The 20,507-nt window shown below is 33.1% G+C and overlaps 1 protein-coding gene across 3 annotated transcripts in view; it reads right to left on the reverse strand.

Annotated features, from left to right (window-relative positions):
• LOC123005433 (lutropin-choriogonadotropic hormone receptor) overlaps positions 1–20,507 on the reverse strand; it is a 76,612-nt gene that overhangs the window by 16,940 nt on the left and 39,165 nt on the right. For all 3 annotated transcript variants that reach the window (XM_044399180.1, XM_044399182.1, XM_044399179.1), the window contains exons 2-3: positions 7,692–7,763; positions 622–693 (exon numbers count right to left, since the gene is read on the reverse strand). In XM_044399180.1, the coding sequence (XP_044255115.1) occupies positions 622–693; positions 7,692–7,763 (144 nt within the window). The remainder of the gene's footprint in view (positions 1–621; positions 694–7,691; positions 7,764–20,507) is intronic.

Raw genomic sequence — 20,507 nt, forward strand, 5'->3', positions numbered from 1 at the left:
ATTGACAATGCAGGTTTAAAAGCGGGTTACAATCCTTAATCTTAAGCTCATGAAATAAAAACATAAAACATACCATTAACAGAATAAAATTAAAAAATTAAATTTACACAGTCGTAGAGTATTTTTAGTTTCTGTTTGAAAAATTCTGATGGTGTTGTACATATAAAAAATAGTTCTATTTTATTGAAAAGTAAAAAAGAGAGACGCAGTTTCGCTAATAATAGCTTTATTTTCTGTTGACGGTAGTTATAGAAATAGCTCAAAAGGCGAGCTTTTGGGCAAAAACCGCGCGTAATAACACGTGTCGTATGCACATAACGCAAAGCTCGTCGAGCTTTAGAAACCCCGCCTACTGATTCCTGCGGACAAACAGCAGTCTGGTTCTTGTGCAGATCGTGCATAAATCAAAGGTTCATACAGAAGCCACTTTGCGCGGCTTATCACAATAAATAAGGAGTCTATTGGATCATATAAACGAAATGGCTTCCAGCCAAGCGCATCTAGATGGCTCTGGCTCACGTTGAAGGGGTTAAAAACGAAGCCTTATCGTGTAGCGAACACGTAAATGGGACACAGGACGTCCCAGATTTACGTCGGATCTTTGCCCCTGTAAATACTTACAATCTCTTTAACTGAACGTTCTTTGCGAACGATTTCGGGTGGATGGACTCGAGTTTGTTCTCGGAGAGTGTCCTGAAACAGAAAAAAAAATCGTGAGTGTTTGCGTAGACCACCCCTTTGTAACACAGCCGTGAAAAATTAATGTTTTCATTGGAAAAGAGGTGTCGACGGTTTTATAAATGTGTCTAAATTTGAATTTGCCGAAATCTGTAGCGTGCTGAATGATAAATCGGTTCGATATCACTCGCCCGATCAATTTCAGTTGGGAAAGCTCGTAAACATTTTATTTTTATTGACTATTTACTTATCATCCGATTAAGTCGTATTGACGGATACAAGTGCTTAGGGAAAGGAAAATTGCTTATTTACGTACACGGAAAAATAAACACCTAAAATACCAAATGTTCATATTCTTGATTTAATCATTTCCTCGAATGTGCCACATTTAAAAAATTATCTCATAACTGGTTTCATAAATCTTTCATTTGATGATCAAAATTTTTGCTTTATATCTAAGTTCTTGACTCGTATATAGTACACGTAATACTCCTAATAATAATATGTCCTAAACGCCTACAATTAAAAAAAAAAATTATTACTATTTTTTGACCCAAAGACCTTAATTTAAATGGGTATTTTGAATGTTTTGATAAATTCTACCATCGATATGTTTACTGAAACTGCCTCTGTCAGGCCTTGGCTAATCCTTCTCAATTTATTAGATGTTGCGGAAGCTTTCAAGAATAACAATGTTTGAGATAAAACTTAATTCTAGACAGATAATAAATAATAGATTTCTTTCTAAATAAATTTCAAATAAATTTTAACTCTTACAATTGTAAGAGTAATTAAAGTCTGTTCTTTTTTTAAATGGAAATGCCAAACAGTTTTAACGTTGGCACCATTAATAAATTCATTCATGGTAATTTTAATAAAAGAAGTTGCAGCTCCGGTTTTTTAGATTAATTTGAAAACAATGTCATTAAACGTCAACACAAAAAATCGTCTAAGAAAATTTAGAGGTGAAACACGAAAAAAGAAACAAATTTGGTACTGGTAACAGTTTTTAGAAATTTGGAAACCAATAGGTTGCAAGCAGGAAGTTAGAAAAAGGGCCCGTTAAAATGTAGACGCAATTTGTAATGCAGGTTTGCTAGACATTCTTAATTTTCAGCAAGAAATTGACAAGAATACAAAATAAACATGAATGAGGAAGAACCTCGGAAAGAACAGTGTCTTGTGCATCGTTTTTGAGGAACGAGTTGTAAAAGTAACAATTTTGAAACTAAAGCTGAGGAAGAATTTATAAAATGCATCAAGTTTGAGCTCATTTCAATAAATTTCACAAAATTTATTGGCGATCTTCATAAACCTTGCTTGTATCTTTTGCTAAATAACTTTTTCTGTATATACATCCTTTTTCTTCAAAGTTTTTAAGATCCTCATTTTTATCCACAACACTGTACTTACTTGCGGTATGCTTCTATCAAAATTATTAGCACTGAATTCTGTCTTTAGAACTTAGGTAATGATGTCTGTCCTCAGGTATTCAATTATAGTGTTTTCAAAGAGCAAACGGGCACACAAGATTTATAAAAGTCAAAATTTTGACAACATCTCAATTTGAACTCATAACCATAATTTTTTAACAAAATTTCTAGGGACAAAAACAAAGAGCAAACAAAATTTGTGACTATGAAAACAAGCTGCTACCAATTTTTTCACCAAAATTTTGACTTGGTAATTACCATTTAAAAAAAAAAAAACAAACTTTAGATATAAAATTTCAGAACCCTAGATTTCTTTTTGTTGTTCCTGTTTAATGGAATGTTTCCTCATATTTTCACATTACACTTTTGTATTTTTCTGTTTTTTTGTTTACTATTTTCTTGTTTCTTTTAGTCTTCCTGTTCAGTTATATTAAATAACTTTTAGGTTTTCTGTTTTTTCGATTTTTTTGACCACTTTCATCCATTTTTAATACTTTTTCTTAATTTTCTTCTTTCTCCAATATTTCTGTCCTACATTCAAGTCCAATATTCCTTTTTGCATATTTTTATTCTTTCTTATGTTGTGCTTTCTTTTTACTCGTTTTTAACATCCTTGTTTCCAATTTTTCAACTTCTCTTTCTTATTTTTTTTAATTCTATCTCAAATGTCTTTAACGTCACTTTATCTTTTTTTAAACTTTCTTTCAAATCAGTTTTGTCATCAAATTTGTTCTGCCTGCGCAAATTATCTTATTCTGATATTTTTTGTTTTTGGTTTGCTTTTAAATTAACTAATGACAAACTGTATCTAAACAAAATAAATACTATATTGTATTAATATTGCAAAAAAACTTTTAAATTGTTTTAATGTTTCTGTTTTTTATTATTCTTATTTTAGTTAAATTATCTGCTTTACAAAGCGATGTTTTTCTATCATTTTTGGCTGAGGCACATTGACGCAAAATGTCACTAACTGTCAGAAGTGTCAGACTGATTGAAATGCAACGCACTCTTGGTTAAGGTTTTTTATTAAACTTAAAATTTATGCACTTTTAGGCCTGTTTTTCTCTATAAAACACTACTACTTTGAAGAATTATGAATGAATTATTGTTTTTTACTTTTACTCAATCTCTACCTTTCGCCGTTTTCTACTTTTAGCGCGTTAAAATTTTCTAACAATCTCCAGGAATAAACAATTGCTAACGCGTGACAAAGATGGTTAAATTAACGTTTTACACGGGTGTGAGAGCGTTCAAGCTATCACGTTTTAGTAATAGATAATGAAAAAATCTCTAAAACAATAAAAATTAATACATAATTGATGTTATTAAATTAGTAAGTTAAAAATAAAAACAATGATTCAAAGTACAAAATTCATCAATTTGTTAGTTGTTTTGTTATGCAGGGTGTGTCAGAACTCGCGCCCGGAGAAAAATTTCAAGTAAGATAAGATACGATTGAGTACTACAGATTCTAACATAACTTTTTAGAATTAAGCCACGTTCAAACTATGGATAAATATAAAAATCTGACATTTTTATGTTTTGACATTTTCCGATTTTTTTGCAACCAAGTGTATATGTTTTTTTTTTAATTATTTAGTAAAGGTATAAAAATTTTGACAATAAAAGCCATAAACAGAGTTACAATTTAGAAACAGCTTTCTTGTTTCTTCTTCTAATAGCCTGTAACAAAAAAACTTGAAAAATTATTTTTCCAACAAAAATAAAAAGTGAAAAGTGCAAAATTTAAACTCTCATAACTTTGAAATTTTTATAGACAGGATTGACAGGATGTTCCTGGTATCTTACCTTACATGGAATTTTTTTCTGGGGCGCGAGTTCTAGCGCACCTGTATACAGTGAGCGACAAAATTATGGAATAATCTTATTAAAACTGAAAATATTTTGTTTTGGCAAAACTGAGCGAACAAGTCAATTTTCATTTTAAAAAATAAAAAAATTTCAACTTGATTTAAATTTATACACTTTTTGGTTTTTGAATCACCTTTTTTTTAGCCGATTCGATAATACCAACATCAAAATATTAGTATTATGTAAAGTTTTCGAAAAAAACATCCAAAAGTAAAATAATATCAACAAAACACTAAATCAAGTTCAGAATTTTTAAGAAAATTGACCTGTACGAGCTTTTTTGTCAAAACAAAATATTTTCAGTTTTAATAAATAAGAATATTCCATAATTTTACTACCGCTTACTGTGTTTTATTTGATACGCATTATTTTAGAATAAATTACTCAATAATCTTTATTCGAAAGAATTTTGTGTGTAATTAAAAATTTAACATATTTTTTTGTGACTCACACAAAGCTGGCGTACTTTTTCCAGCCTAAAGCAAAAGCTTGTGAATTGTTAAACACAGCCGCTGACACCACAAAATCATTTGCGGTTTAGTTAAAAATGCAAAAAGTAAATTTAAATTCAAATTTTTAATCCTCTACTCTCCAAAAGCAATGAAACTATACCTAACAATACAGAGATGAAAACGCAAAACGAGACGGGCATAAATTTGGAATATAACAAATTGCACCACAAATTAATTTAATGCAAATAGAAAAAGTAAATTAAAATGCATATACGGGAGGAAAATGAAAATTTCACACAATTTCTACGCAATGAACATCGTAAATTACAAATGAGTTATTACCCGGAAATAATCCGGAAGAATTTTTCCCTGTGAGGAGACTACACAGGTTCAAACAAAAGTATATGCGTGTTCAAAACCTTTTAACTTAGGCCTCTACGATATCTTTATTTTAAGCCTGAAAGTGGCTCGTAAAGAGCGCAAATTTGCGATAATTTCCACAATAACGACGTGGCATTCCTTCTTTATTAAATCTAGTGTAAATAATTCGCAACAATCGTGTCCCAGACATCTAAATACTGCTCAACCCTAACCTGAATAGATCCGGGAGTTAAAACAAGACGACATTAGAGCTGAGAATGACAGGAAGCGTCTTGGTAATCCTAGAGACGGCAAGGAAATTTACCTCATATATCCCTTCAGCGTTTAGATTCTTCGACTTGTTTAGTTACGATTTTATTGTCTTCTCGACGATTCTCAGATAGGGAATCACTAAATGGCCCAAAAATAACCTTCCCTCAAGAATAAAACGACATAATCACGGCAAAGCGAAACGAAAAAAGCGGCTCGGACATCCCAGCTTTGTTTTTAATTAAAACCGAGAGCTTTCACTGAAATATTTCTAATTATTCTCCGGGATTTTTGTAATAATGCAAATCAGCCGATTTGTACAAGTTTTGTGCACTAAGCTCAATATTATGCAAAATTTACAAGCGCTCTAATCTCGGCGGAATTGCATCCACACCTCACATAATTTCATCTACAAGAAAGTCCCATTTAATTAACTCGCTATATTCACCTTCGGATGCTTTATCTCTTTGGAATTTTCGCCACTAGACAAAAAACATATCCACTGTCTAGACCAATTCACTTATTGCAGAGATAAACACTTGATGCTTTTTTCAATTAATGACCGCAATCAGTCCGATCCTGGACATTTCTGACGATTTTCGACTCACGTTGAGATCATTTTTCTCCAACTATGATTTATTGCGCACAACGAGAAACAAAAGCTCTCAAACAAATTGGAAACAACAGCGTTTAATTGTTAACTTCTAGCAACTTAACATAGGTCTATTTACTCGCGAAAACAAGAAGTAATTTTGCTTAAAATATTTGCACGGTTTTGTTCTTTTTCAACAGTTACAATAATTCAAAAAACACAGTAAGAAATTCAGAAATCTGAATTTTCAAGGCTTTTCTGTAAAAAATTGTCATTTTGCAGCAAAAGCAATACTAGTGAAAATTGGCAAATTCAGGTTTCCCAAAGTTGCGTCGCTGGTTTTAATAATTTTGTTTTTCTAGTGTCTGGACAAATAATGGGGTAAAGAGACGGGTTACGCTTTGTTTTAGGCACAAGCAAACAGAAAACACTCAAACTTGATCGCTTCTATAAAACTTGATGTTTCTGTTAATTACCAATCAACAATTTCGCAAACTTTGCGTTTATTTTCGATTAAAAATGTTTGCTTGTCCCAAACGCGTTAAATTTAACGACTCAAGGAGCCGGAAAAAAACACAATTTTTGTATCATTCAACAGACGGCTGTAAAATTAAGTTGAGTAAATGCAGCCTCTTTCCTTCTGAACAATAGCCCCCCATCAATCATCTTTTTCGCTGAATTAGTAATTACTTAAAGTTACGAAGACGGTCTAAAAATAAAAAAACTGATGACTCACTAAACGAGCTTTGACTTTTTGCCGACGCGAGCTTTAGATGATTTCATTAATTATTTGGAAAGCTTATCACACTAGACTGTTACTAAATTGAAAAAAGTCGAAAACCGAAAATATTTACAGTTCTGATTAGGAAAACTATAAAGAAATGATGCACCACTGGTTTGAACCCGGCGCCTCCACCAAAAATTCGTAAACTAATTCGGAGAGAAAATTCGATCGGCAACGAACTAAACACATAAAATAAGTTTCGTTCAGGTCGTATTGACTCAGATTTAGGTAAAGTGGAGCAAAGTTAATAAGAAAAGGGCTCTTAAATCAATCCAGAAACACTTTTAACGATTTTTGTTTGCAGGAAGTTTCTAATTGATCCGATAGATAGTTTACGCTGCTGTTGAAGACGTCGAAAATTATCGCTACAAGAAAAGGGTGGCTTGGTAATTTCAAATGCAAAAATGTATTTTTTCAACAACTGATTATACAAAAAAACAATGCTTCTGTTTTTTATTGTTGTAAATTATGCAGATCCCATATTTCACACATTATTTAATAATCAGATGACAGATGGCACGGAAACACATATAATTGTGTATGTAAACATCGAAACCATTCATTTACAAGACAAATAGTACAGGAAGCCATTATGCCTGGAATATAAGATTTATGAAATAATAGAGAACGCGGTGGAAAAAGCTGCTTGCACATTCTGTACCCAGCGTTAAAATTAACACAGAAATATGAAAGGTTATCAAAATAATTGCGTTATTATTCTGGTAGGAAATTATCCATTTTCCCGGCGCTAGAAAATTCCATTCTCTTTTCAATCCAATTTTCTATTTAGTAAATATAAAATTACGTCGTTGTTGGCAATACTGTGTGCATACAAACCACTCAATTGAATAAACGTTACAGTGTATTGCTAGACCTGTTATCGGAAAACCTTCACAAATAAAATTTGTTACGACGAGTGTTGTTGTAACACTTGAAAACAGAATTATCGAACAGGATTCAGTTATTGTCGGTTCTTTGTGTATATATTCAATGTGATATACAGCTTTGTGACTTTGCCGAAATTCCACATTCAGATTTTATGTACGGAAAGTAATATTTCCATAACAATAGTAATTCCCGGGAGGAAAATTGAGACAATTTTCAAGGCCAGGTCATAAAAATATTCGCCGCTTCCGGAAACGAATTCAGATCAAACGAGGGTGCTTGTTGGTAATGGGACTTAGTTATGTCCAGAGGATGGGTAAGTGGCCCCAACATCAATAAAATACCAACAAATTTTTACTTACAATTCTTCGATGTGGGTGTAGTGAGACAGCGAGGTTTCGTTGAGGGATGTAATATTGTTGCTCGTCAGATCTCTGAAACAAATAAAAACTCAGTTAAATTGGTTGATTAGTTGTATAAGAACTATTCTTGTGATTTAAGTGATTTGAGGGGTCGCATATAGCCATTCCGATCACGCTTTGCCGGTTAATTGTCCTATGAGGAATTCCGTGCGATAATACAGGGATTTATGGCCGTATTTACATAATAAATTGAGACGTTTACTCAGCCCACTTCTTACGGCCTTTGGATTACACAAAGTTTGCGACTTTAATCCGACAATTGAAATCCTTCAAATTATCGTCAATTACCGCAACATAAGTTTTGGAATTTTTCCCGCAAAATCATTCAATGTCCACACTTTCTCTTTCTCAAACAAAACTAATGGCCTAGTTGGGACTTAATCACATTATGCTCGTTTCATTCATTCACGAGAAGATAAATTCTCGACGTTTGAATCAGGTTTTAATTCAGAACGCAACCTGTAATAATGCCACAATTGAATTATTTTATTTAGCGTTTAATTAAATTTCATTCGGGCTATTATAAATTCAAGAATTGTCAAAAGATTTAATTAATTGGTGTATATTGAGCGACTTTCTGATTACGTCGAGTATCGCAGCTGCTTTTGTATTTTTTTAAAAGCGCGCAACCCTCCTTTTGGATTTATTTTATTGCGTTACTTCATTCTCACGTTTCATTTAATTCCATTCTTTTATTTTCGTTCTCAGACTTTATTCACTGAAGCACACAAGAGCAAAATTTGTTCAATTTTTTACGATTCCCAAAATACCCATTTAAATTAAGAAACACCAACACAATCTTAAAAACTGTAAATTAGTTTAGAAAATTCTCCATAAATTTTCTCGCACTACTTAAGTCATTGTTTTGTAATATCTCCGAATATGTGTTGTCCGAACATAAATCTTGACGATTAGCTAATTTGGTTGTCCTCTGACTAATAAAAATTGCAAAACTCTCCCATGAGAAATTCTGCACTTTAATCGATTTTAATAAAACGGGTCTTCGCGCTGGTAATACAATTAAATTTAAATTAAACGAAAATAGTCTCAACCTTGTCCCCACTGATTGGATTACTCTTCCTAAGCAACAAGATCACCACTTTCAAATATTATTGATGTTGTTTTTTGGTGACGTGTCGTTATCCGAGTTGATTTAATTTCAATTTATTGGCTCAAGGGGGGGCAGAAATGATATAAAACATCATTTTGGGTGTTTCTAATGGCGTTATTATCTTTTTTCTAGTCGATTTGACAAACGACGTCATTTTCCTTTCAGTCGTAAATTCAAGCAATTTTTGGGAATCCTATGCCAAAAACTACCAAAGAACATATAAATATTTTTCGATCTTTAGGGGCACTCGCTTGAAAAAATCGAGTATTAATGACATTAAGATTATACTTTTTTCTCCAATATTAGTAAAATAAGTCCAAAACAACAGTTTAAAAAAAATAAAAAATATTTTGGAACAAACTACCCACTATTTATTTACATATGTATTTTATTGGTGAAGCGTTGATACTCTTAGCAAAATTTATATACAAAGCTCACGATTTATGTATCAATAAAAGTCCATCAGAGAATTTAAAGCATCTTATTGTAATAGAGTATGCGACCAATGTTTACCTAGATGGTCGCTCCGTCTCATTGTGGTTCGGATTTATAACCACTTCAAGTCAACAATCCACAAGTAAATAAACGTAAATCTCTGTCAATTGCTTCAAAGTTCGTGAAAATATTCTCAACTACAAAACTTGGATTTTTGGAAATGTTTTTAAATTTAGACAAGAGGTCGTCCTTGACCCGGTGCAAATTTTCGGCATTTTGGTGTAAATAGATCACGCCCTGTGCATTAATAAGGCTATTAGGGGTGCAGATGGGGCCGACGGCTCTACCACAACCCGCGAATAAGACGCTCCAGTTCGGGTTAACGAACTATCCGCTGTTTGCTTCCTTACTCGATTCGTCCTTGGCCAGGACACAAAGCGCTCCTGGACCCGAAAGGGATGATAAATGGCTCCCCGATAACCACCCCTCACCCTTACAAACTAGCTGATGTGCTGATGTGGAGACTGATATACACGGACGAGTGTCACCTGATCATCCCTGAATGCTTTAAACGGCGGTGATTGATTCGTTAACTGCCTCCAACACAGGATTAATTTTTTTTGCAATGGGGATTTATGCAGAATAGAGAGAGAAAACGATTGATAAGACAGCGGCTTGATAACCCCCGGTATCAATCTCATTGAAGCTATTTGTCACCGGGCTATTCTGATACCCGGCTTGTAAAGGATTAGGGAGATTGGGAGTTCTTACCGCCGTGAATCTCCACAGTTTCAATTACTTTCACTCGATTCGTGATCTTCCATGAACTTACGAAATCAAGAGGATTTAAATAGTTTTAAACATTATAAGAGGGTTATTTATAACCCAAAGGCGTGCGGCAGACTCGATCAAGCACATTATTATACCAAGAAAAACCCTACGAAAAAATGCACGAGACGAGCTGCATTTTCAAGATAGAAACAATTTCAAGAAAGAATTGTATTTACATTGCATACAAACAAATGCCTTTTTTCTATAACTTTGTTTTAATTAATTAATTAAATAACATTAAAGAAAAATGTTTAAAAAATTGCAAGTAAATGAAATTTCAAGGTCAAAATCGATCGCTTATCACGGCTGATTTATCGTGGTCCAATAGCCCGAAATCCAGCGAGATTACATCTCGTTAACGTTATTTGCGTCCGAATTGCCCTGTTATTAACGACTGTTCCTCATTCATATGAAGATGTACATGATAAAAAGGTCTCCAACAATATCCCCGAAAGATTTAGTGAGTGCAGTTACGGCCAAGCCCGGCCATAAACTTTTTATCATGGTCTGGTTGGCGTTACCGCCGAAAAAATTTATTGACTAACCCATCATTGCAAAGTACGCCTCCCCTTTAAAGCAAATTATCGAGACTTTTACGAAAATGTAGGCGATATCGCTGCGACCATCTGGAACAATAAAGTCGATTTTTTCAAAAAAAAAGTCGTGCCATTACCGAGATTTACTGTGATCTTGCCATCGATATCTGATTTTAATTCGAAAATATATATAATTTTTTAATTTCTAGGTTGCGCGCGATTTTTAGACGCTGCTCACGAAAGCATGTTGCATAAAGCTTGCAAGGGTCATAATTTGCTCGTATTTTATCGCAAAGAACATCACAGGAGATTCTTTGTTCGATAATAAATGGTCAAAATGACCCAGATAGTAGTTTGTGTACGGATAAATCTCACTGAGTAAAAAACTGACTAGTTTTAAATGCAAGATTTCTCTAATTTCCCGTCAATGTTAAACTAACTCATCACACCCAAAATAAAGTAAGTTATAAAAAATGTTTAAGCATAAAAATGGACTAACTCTATCCGTTTAAAACTGATTTTTTTGTGTAAACCTCTCTCTGCATTTTAATTGAGCGTGTGAAAATATTGAATCCTTCCATGCGGCCGCTGTTGATCCGATCTGGCGTTTCACGCACAATTTAGCGGTAAATCACTTTTAACGTGTAGATTTCCTAATACGAATGCCTATCCGGTTCGTTCTATTGGAGTAAAATCCTTGGGATAACAGCATAATGCATACTTCTCTGCCCTCTCTATAAATTCAAACACTGCTCTAACAGATTTTTGTATTTAAGAGAATTTCCCCAACTATGTACAATTTTTTTTTCTACGACCCTTACAGAAAGTATGGTATTCCATCCTAATTTCAGAAAGGAAAAAACCAATTACCTCCCTCATTTTTCAAAATTACAACAATAGTACCTATGTTATAGACAAACGGAGGGAAATGCACGGTTATTCCTGAGGTGGCGAGGCCCAAGGGCTATGAAGCATCAAAAAAACAATAGCAATTCCTCGAGTGGTGTAATACTATTTTTTGCACGAGTTGAATTAAAAAACTCAAGAAATTGGCCGTAATTCTTTAATATAATTTAAAAATCAGCATAAAGCCACAGTTTTGACATAAGAAAAGTTGATTTAAATTAAAAAAAGGCTGCGCCAGAACTCGCGCCCCAGAGAAAAATGGTAAGGTACGATACTAGAAACATGAAAAAAATTTCGAAGTTATGAGAGTTTAAATGTTGCACTTTGGCTCTATTTATTTCTGTTGGAAAAATAATTTGTCTAGTTTTTTTGCTACTGGCTATTAGAAGAGGAAACAAGGAAGATGTATCCTAAATTGTAACTCTGTTTAATGTTATTTGTGGCTGTTAGTGGCAAAATTTGTGTACCTTTACTAAATTGTTATAAAAAAAACATATACAAAATCATCGGTGTCATTAAGTAGACATAAAAAATGTCAAATATCAAGAAATATGCGTAAAAWTTTTTTGGCAAATAAAATTTTTTAAACATTTTTTCCATGTTAGGTACTGGTATCTTATCTCTCTTGAAATTTTTCTCTGGGGCGCGAGTTCTGACACACCTGTAGATCCTGCCTATCACAGTAACTACAAATCGCGTCTTATACGAGTACTATGTGAGAACAAATCTACTCATACTTCTAAATAAGAGTTTTATTCATTATTGACTGATTGCGTTTTCGGGTGTTTGTAAATTTAAATAGTATCTTTATCGTCCTACTAGTATTGTACTACAAATATGTAGTACCATTTTATATTTTAACAGTCTTTTTTGATAAAAGGTTGAGGGCTAATGACAGTTTTAATCTTTTTTATTGTATGATTAGAATAAAAAAAATTAAAACTGTCATTAGCCCTCAACCTTTGTCAGTAACAAACAATTTAAAAGCTTAATAAGCCTTATTTACAATTTTTTTACATTCTTGTATTACCTGTTTTTAACTATAAAAGCACCGGGCAAAATAAAATCATTCATTAACCAACGAACCGTTTACTTATTTACGTCCAAGTCCAAAACTTTAGAATGAAAATTTTCACTATTTTTCTGTTTATTTTTGTGATTAATGGCAAAATAAATGCAGAAAAGAACATTGAGAAAATCGAAATTGTGGAAAAGAGATGTCAAGATGAAACCGGAGTTTCTGATGAGTCTGTCCAAAAAGTAAATAATTTAGAACCTGTGGATGATCCTCTGGTAAAAAAACTTGCACTTTGTATTCTAAAAGCTTACGGAATTATGGATGAGAATGGAAATATTTTCGAAGATGAACTTAAAGAAAAACTAGAACCGTTGGTGGGTGAAGTAAAGGCAGGAAAAGTGGCAAAAAAATGTTCCATACAGAAAGATACGCCTGAAGAGACGGCACATGAAAGTTTGTGGTGTGTTGCAGCACACAAAGTACTACCTGCACAAAAGAATTAGCAATTTATTTATTTGTTAATTTTATCCCTAAAATAAAGAGCATGTTCTTCAAATTGTGATATTTTAGTTTGGCGTTGACAGAGAGTTAGATATACCACCAACGTTTTTTTAATAATTTATAGTACATGTCCCAAAATTTGGGTCAAAAATTACGCAACTCCTACGACCCAATCAGATTAAAATGATGTGTGTGTAAGTACAGTTCGGCTATTATCTGTCCAGTTATGTATAATTACCTGAGGGGTATTGAGATATACCACCAACGTTTTTTTTTTAATATATTAAGCATCAAGAACGGTAAGAACATTTTACCGATCGAAGACAATTGTTCGGATGACAAGCGAAAAAAAAATTATTGTCTGAAATCGGTAAGTCCTTAACGTTTGTGATGCTTATGACATTTGCGCGGTTGATTGTTGTTAGTTTTTTTAATAAAATATCTAAAAAATGTTTTTGAAACAATAAACAAAAAATAATTTACAGTGCATGTCCCAAAATTTGGGGCAAAAAAATATACAATTTTTCCATGTTCCTGGTATCTTATCTTACTTGAATTTTTTTTCTGGGGCGCGAGTTCTGACACCCTTTATACATTATGTAACCTTTCCGTAAGGTACTAATTTTACCTCCCCCATAGAAAAGGAAAAACATGGTTCTAAATTTAATGGCGAAACTGGGATATCAAGAGAAATTGTTACTTTTGAAGTTTCTCTCGCTGGATCGTAGGAAAAATTATATTTATTACATTGGAAGAATGTGTATTTCCTCCTTGGGTGGTTCTACCCTTAACAAGTCTCGGGCAGTAACTTCCAGCTGTGGGAGGAAAAGATACACTTTCCTCTATTATAAAACGAGTAACTATAATTTTAGGATCAAAAGCGGGATGTAATTTAACACTGAGTGGTATCCGAGTCGATTAAAGCCTAGTCCAGTAACACCACAAAATTCCAAAGCGGGATTATAATCTGTCTGGTAAAGCACGACGATTTGAATCATATCGGATTGCCGGAATTTTTATTCAAGATCAAGATCATGAGGGTGTAATAGAGAATTTAATGTGTTTCTCGTAAGTGCATAAATTTATTTGATCCGGGGATAAAGGCCATTAGGGCAATCTCCGGAGCGACCTCCACAAATTTACTCAAGAGGTAAAATTTTTCACCGAAAATCGATATTCATAAAAAACACTTTCGGCATGATCCAAACTATTGCTTTTCCGTTAAAAAACTGCCGCGTACTTAAGAAGATATATTGTTTTATCCGTCGATAAAAAAATTCCGAATTCGATATAAGAAATAATCTCTCTTGGGAGTTCCTGCTTCAGCTGACAAGAATAGATTAACGGTTATAAAAGGGAATTATCGATGCCTACTGTGTCGTCTTCCGTGACAACATGGGAAACGTGTTGACGGATAGGCGACACACCATTTTTTATAAATAAAATAAAGAGGAACTTTCCTTTTTTATATAAATTAGGACGCTTTTCACTTTGTTTACATGTGTTTGGAGAGGCATTGTGTTATCAGAACGGATCCAAACCTACATCAACTCGGAGAGAATTCCGGACACAACACGATAAACATTCCACTTTATCGGCGGCAGAAAGCTAAGAAAACTTCTGAACCTTTCACAATTAGTGTTAGGACAATCCTAGCGGAAACTTGGACATCCGACTCCTGTAAATTAGTTTTATGACAAAGCTTTTACTTTGCCGGATAACAGATAATCCGATGTGGCTTCTTGACTCGGGGCCGGTTTTATTAAGACGAAATCAAGATCAAACACAATGTTGATAAAAATGTTATAGTCAGTGTTTAAACTGCAAAACAAATATGCTTTCCTTATTTTAACATGAAAAAACATCATTAAGGAAATTAAAAACTTGAGCACAAAATCCATAAACAAATTAGCTAACACAATCTTGCATCAGGATAACGCCTTTCTGGTGATTTATTCGTACAGATAAGTGAAAAACGGGCTCCTCTCATGCAATCTCATCACTTAATTAGTTAATTATTCTTGGGATATAATTACATAAAATTTGTGCAATTTTCCGTATCTTTAAGATCAGGGACCGTTGTTTTTAAAAGTTCGAAAACATCAAATTTAATTCTGAATCGTAATCTGCGTTTTGCTTTGATTCGAAGATTTTTTTAATTCACCTGACAAACGTTTAGATTTTTTATTAGGTTACAAAATACAAAGCCGTTTCGCAAGCGCCTACTGTTAAAATTTCATCATCTCTGCAACCTTATCCTCCGACTCCGTTTAGGACACGGTAGGGCTTCAATTAAATCCAAACATTGTCTAATTAAGAAAGCTAAGCGTATTTTTAGTAAACACCTGTCTTAATCCTGCAGAGTCTGAATTCTTTTAATTAAATCGTTTAGGCGGATTATTTTAATCAGGAAGCAGATTTAACAAGTAAATATAATATCATCAGTAAATCAATCAGGATATTTACAATAGCGTCCAGAAGCCTTTAATGTAATTTATTATTTTTATTATTTGGTTGGCGGCCTGTCCCAAACAGATGCATCCAACATTTTAAATGTTGTGACAGCTCAATTTATATCTGATTGTAAAATTAGCATATTTTGTAACTCCGACTAATGAAACCCGACAGGCTTGTGGGATCGGTCGAATAAACATAAAACGCGAAAAACTCGACACAATATTTTTAACCCAAGTATAACGTGAAAATTATGCGTTATGATGCAGTGAAGTTTTATTCGATGCAAGTTTTAAATTCACCAAACTTTCCTTCAACTATTGACATAAACCTAAGTGAATTTTATAAGCCAAGAATCGTTAAATGTTGGCGTAATGTCAGCAGTGGCGCCAACAATCTTAACGGCAAAATACTAAAATTGACGATGTGCGATACCCCCAAGTTTTTCTTTTTGTTATCTTTGACATATTTTAGGATTTTTCACTTTGGAAGCGACTTTATCGCACATTAATTTAATATTTTGCCGAGTTTTAAAAATTTCAATCGGAACAAACCTTTCTTTATTTTGTTTTCAGCGATGAAACTGTAGTAAATGAGGAAACTCGACTAAAAGTTGAGTCAAGCTCAGGAAGCATCGCACATTATTTTTCATGAAGCTTTCTGACCCAGAACTGTCGCTGAAATTTCACGCGTGATGCTCCTAATCACTCTAGTTTTTACAAATGTGTGGGTGTATTTTAGACACCGTAATTTAGAAAGACCTCAACGAAAATGTCTAATTGAATATTTTAAAAGCGTTTAATCCGGTCACCCTTCCGGTCTACTAACTCCCAAATCTAAAACATTACCCAAGATTTAGACATCCTGGACACTCCCGACACGTGTCAGGTGTCTCATCTCCTGAAAGAAATCATCTGTGGACGATCTTTTCGACCCACGCAGTTTTTTGTTTCGAATTTGTTTCTCGAAGTGTCGCCGGAATGTGACAGCGATTTAATAAACGACATCTGGCGCACTACGGGAACATTTTCACTCGTTTTTTTAAGCGAAATCATATCGGAATGAATGGCGAAATCATGCCAAATTGAGCCGTTTACTCGCTACTCAAGCAGCGCAAACATACCTTTAATATTTTTAATAGGCTGTTTTTGCGGAAAAATTCTTCGAATATTTCAGCGTGCTGAAAAATCGCAAAGCACAAAAGCCACAGATTTACACAAGACAGAATGCAGGCTGAAACGAGACGTCAATGTATCAGAAATAATTTTTAGTTTTATGTCTTTGATCTAGTGATTTATTGGCACAGGTCGATGGCGCCAATAAAGTTTCCTACCGGAAGAAAAATACTAACACAGCATGCACATATACAGAGTGACTCAATTAACTCGCCTCAAAAGATATCTAAATAAAATCAAATCGAATTAACTTTAATTTATTTCTATATCTTAATTTTCAACTACAAAACTTTGGTGGAGAATTAAATTATTATTTAGTACTTCAACTGTCCTTATATTTATGCTTTAGTTTCATTAGTAGTCGTAAAATTTAAAAAAAATTCTTCAGCCCAATTGAGGTTAAAGGAATTCAAATTCAAACATAATACATGTTACAACATAAAAAGATGTTTTAATGTGCTCAAAGTTCGTCGTTGTTTTGACTGATATTTGCAGAAAGCCGTTACGCTATCTTTTTGCGATAAAGAAACAAAATTATTATTGAAAAGAGTATTCTGTTATTCAAAAACGCTTCTTCCAAACTTGTAGACGTCAATAAAACGAGATTATCTTTCGAATACGAAGAAGCATTGTCTGTTGAACAAACACTACAAACATCTCAAATTATTTGCTTCTTTTCTTTCCAACAAAACAGTTTTCAGCTAGTAATCTATCATGTGTTTTTTAATTTTATGTTAATTCATTTTATCACATCATCGTTCGTTAACACAACTCAAGCGTCCTCATTCGTCCTAGAAATTCGTCCAATAGTCGATAGACTCGAAGTGTGTGTTAACTTTTTACCACCCTGTTTTACTGACCTGAAACTTTTATTACATTTGTGTTTATTGCCTTCAATTTTCTTTCAACACGTTTATCGTCAATTTTTCTCAACTAACTTTGCACTTTGTACAAAATAATTTAATAAAAGTGCCCGGCGTTACATTTTGATGCAATTTCGCACGTCGCGCCCACATTTTCTTCAATTCATTTGCATTCTAACACAATGCATTACATCACAATGACAAGAGTGTGGTTTATTACAAAAGACCTAATCGCCACCCACAGGCTCACTTGCATATGTGGCCCGAGCTATTTGTTAAATCAATGGAAAAGCGTAATTAATCTGATTAAAGCACCTTCAACTACCCATTGTGTGGTATACCGTTGGAATTCTTGCGGTAAAATTTTCGGGTACCCTGGAGCTGATTCATGGTAAAATTGCGTAATTACAACCATACCAGTTCAATGGAAGTGACCAGCGAATGATAAATTACAGGACTCTTAATATTTGCATTTAAAATTAATGGAAGAAAGCCATATAAAGATAATACAGATGTGTAATTTCACTCTCTTAATTATGGGACATTTGTTAAATCAGGTAATTATAGATAACTGGACAGATAATAGCCGAACTGTACATACACACATCATTTTAATCTGATTGGGTCGTAGGAGTTGCGCAATTTTTGACCCAAATTTTGGGACATGTACTATAAATTATTAAAAAAACGTTGGTGGTATATCTAACTCTCTGTCAACGCCAAACTAAAATATCACGATTTGAAGAACATGCTCTTTATTTTAAGGATAACATTAACAATTAAATAAATTGTTAATTATTTTCTGCAGGTAGTACGTTCTGTTCTGAAACACACCACAAACTTTCATGTGCCGTCTCTTCAGGCGTATCTTTCTGTATGGAACATTTTTTTGCCACTTTTTCTGCCTTCTCTTTACCCACTTCAGGTTCTAGTTTTTCTTCAAGTTTAGCTTCAAAAATATTTCCATCCTCATCCATAATTCCGTAAGCTTTTAGAATACAAAATGCATTTTTTTTGACCAGAGGATCATCTATAGGTTCTAAATTATTTACTTTTTGGACAGACTCATCAGAAACTCCGGTTTCATCTTGACATTTCTTTTCCACACTTTCGATTTTGTCAATGTTCTCTTCTGCACTTATTTTGCCAGTAATAACAATAATAAACAGAAAAATAGTGAAAATTTTCATTCTAATGTTTTGGACTCGGAAGTAAATAAGTAAACGGTTCGTTGGTTAATGAATGACTTTATTTTGTCCGGTGCTTTTATAGTTAAAAATCGGTAATACAAGAATGTAAATAAGGCTTATTAAACTTTTAAATTGCTTGTTGACAAAGGTTGAGGGCTAATGGCAGTTTTAATTTTTTTTATTCTAATCATACAATAAAAAGACTGTTAAAATATAAAAAAAAATTGTAGTACCTAATGGTATTTTCATTTTCCAACAAGTATGAACTGTTATGTTATAACATAATTATATCATTTAAAATGCCATTTAGAGAAATGGCCATAAGAGTATTATTACATATTTTGCCACACTGTGTAGGAATGGGTAAGAAAATGACTCTGCATATAAATTCCTGTAAGAAAATTTTTGTTGATTTGGAATTTTATTTTCGCAATCGAAGATCATTTGCAAGTTTAGAACATTTCAATCGGATACTTTCCAAATGGCTATTTAAAATATGCCGTCGAAAGCGTTCGATAACAGCGTTAATCAAATTTTATTGGGCGGTAACGTGAACTGCCATTCCGAAGATATGATTATTGCCTGTCATCTCTTACTTTATTAGTTCATTTCAAGTTTTAGTTTGAGTATTATTGGCAAAGTTTTTGAATCAAATTTACTTCGATAACTTTTCGAACAATACAAAATAACTAAACAAGATTCACAAAACAATTTAAAAAAGTCTGGAGTCCGGAGCTCAACTTTTAACATGTACAGAATTATTCATGTCCAATGTCAATATATGTTCGTATTTTGATTCGTGACAAGTGTAATTGTTTTTTCATGATACGTGATTGTTATTTGATCATATCTCCATGCTTGTTATGGCAACGATAACAACCTAGACCGTTAATAGCCGCTAATGGACGTTGTTACGCATGTTGCTATACAAAAGGCACACTCGAAAAGCTACTTGCGTCAAGTGTGACATTATGTGACATTATGACTTTGAATTATTTTTCCAAAATCATTTAATATCACAAAAAGGGTACGCAAATAATAGACGCGCTTGATAATAAAAGCTCCGCTTCGTCTCAATTTTACAAACTTCAGTCTTGTCTGTTATTTGCTAGATTACGGCCTTACGACGTTAATAACTATTTCGTCGTTTAATTTTGTTGTGGTATTAATAACATTCAACAATTTACAATCGTTAGCTGTCAATAACACAATAACAGAGTGCTGTTAAGAAGTTTTCACTGCCCGCATTACTTTAACACCAGGCTTTTGGCAGTTTTGGCTCAAATATGTATTAACATTTTCAGAATTTAAAAATTATTTTTTCAAATATAGTAATAATTTACCTAGAAGGTACGACGAAAAACGTTGTTCGTACTACGTACTGTTAAGAGCCATTACTTTTTGATCGTTATGGCCTTCTTAACAGCCCCGATTACGTAAATAATTATAACATCCAATAAAATCAATAAAGTCACAAGTGAATTTTATTGAATTAAATTTGTAAATTTTGATTTTAAACAAAAGTCATTAGTATTTACTTTTAATTTTTTACTATACAAAAGGAATTCTATAAATTAATGTTTTTAGTTTTTAATTAATTCTTATGTTACTTTTTAAAGCATTTTTTTTTAAATACATAATTAAAAAGATCATTATCTATAATGTTACGTATATCTGCAAAGCATTATTACGAGTAGTTATTCATAGATTGCGTATCAAAAAGAATATTGCTTTTA

This window comes from Tribolium madens, unplaced genomic scaffold (genome assembly GCF_015345945.1).
Source record: "Tribolium madens isolate multiple individuals breed KSU strain unplaced genomic scaffold, Tmad_KSU_1.1 Scaffold_20;HRSCAF=117;Tcas5.2_LG4, whole genome shotgun sequence".
NCBI lineage: Eukaryota > Metazoa > Arthropoda > Insecta > Coleoptera > Tenebrionidae > Tribolium > Tribolium madens.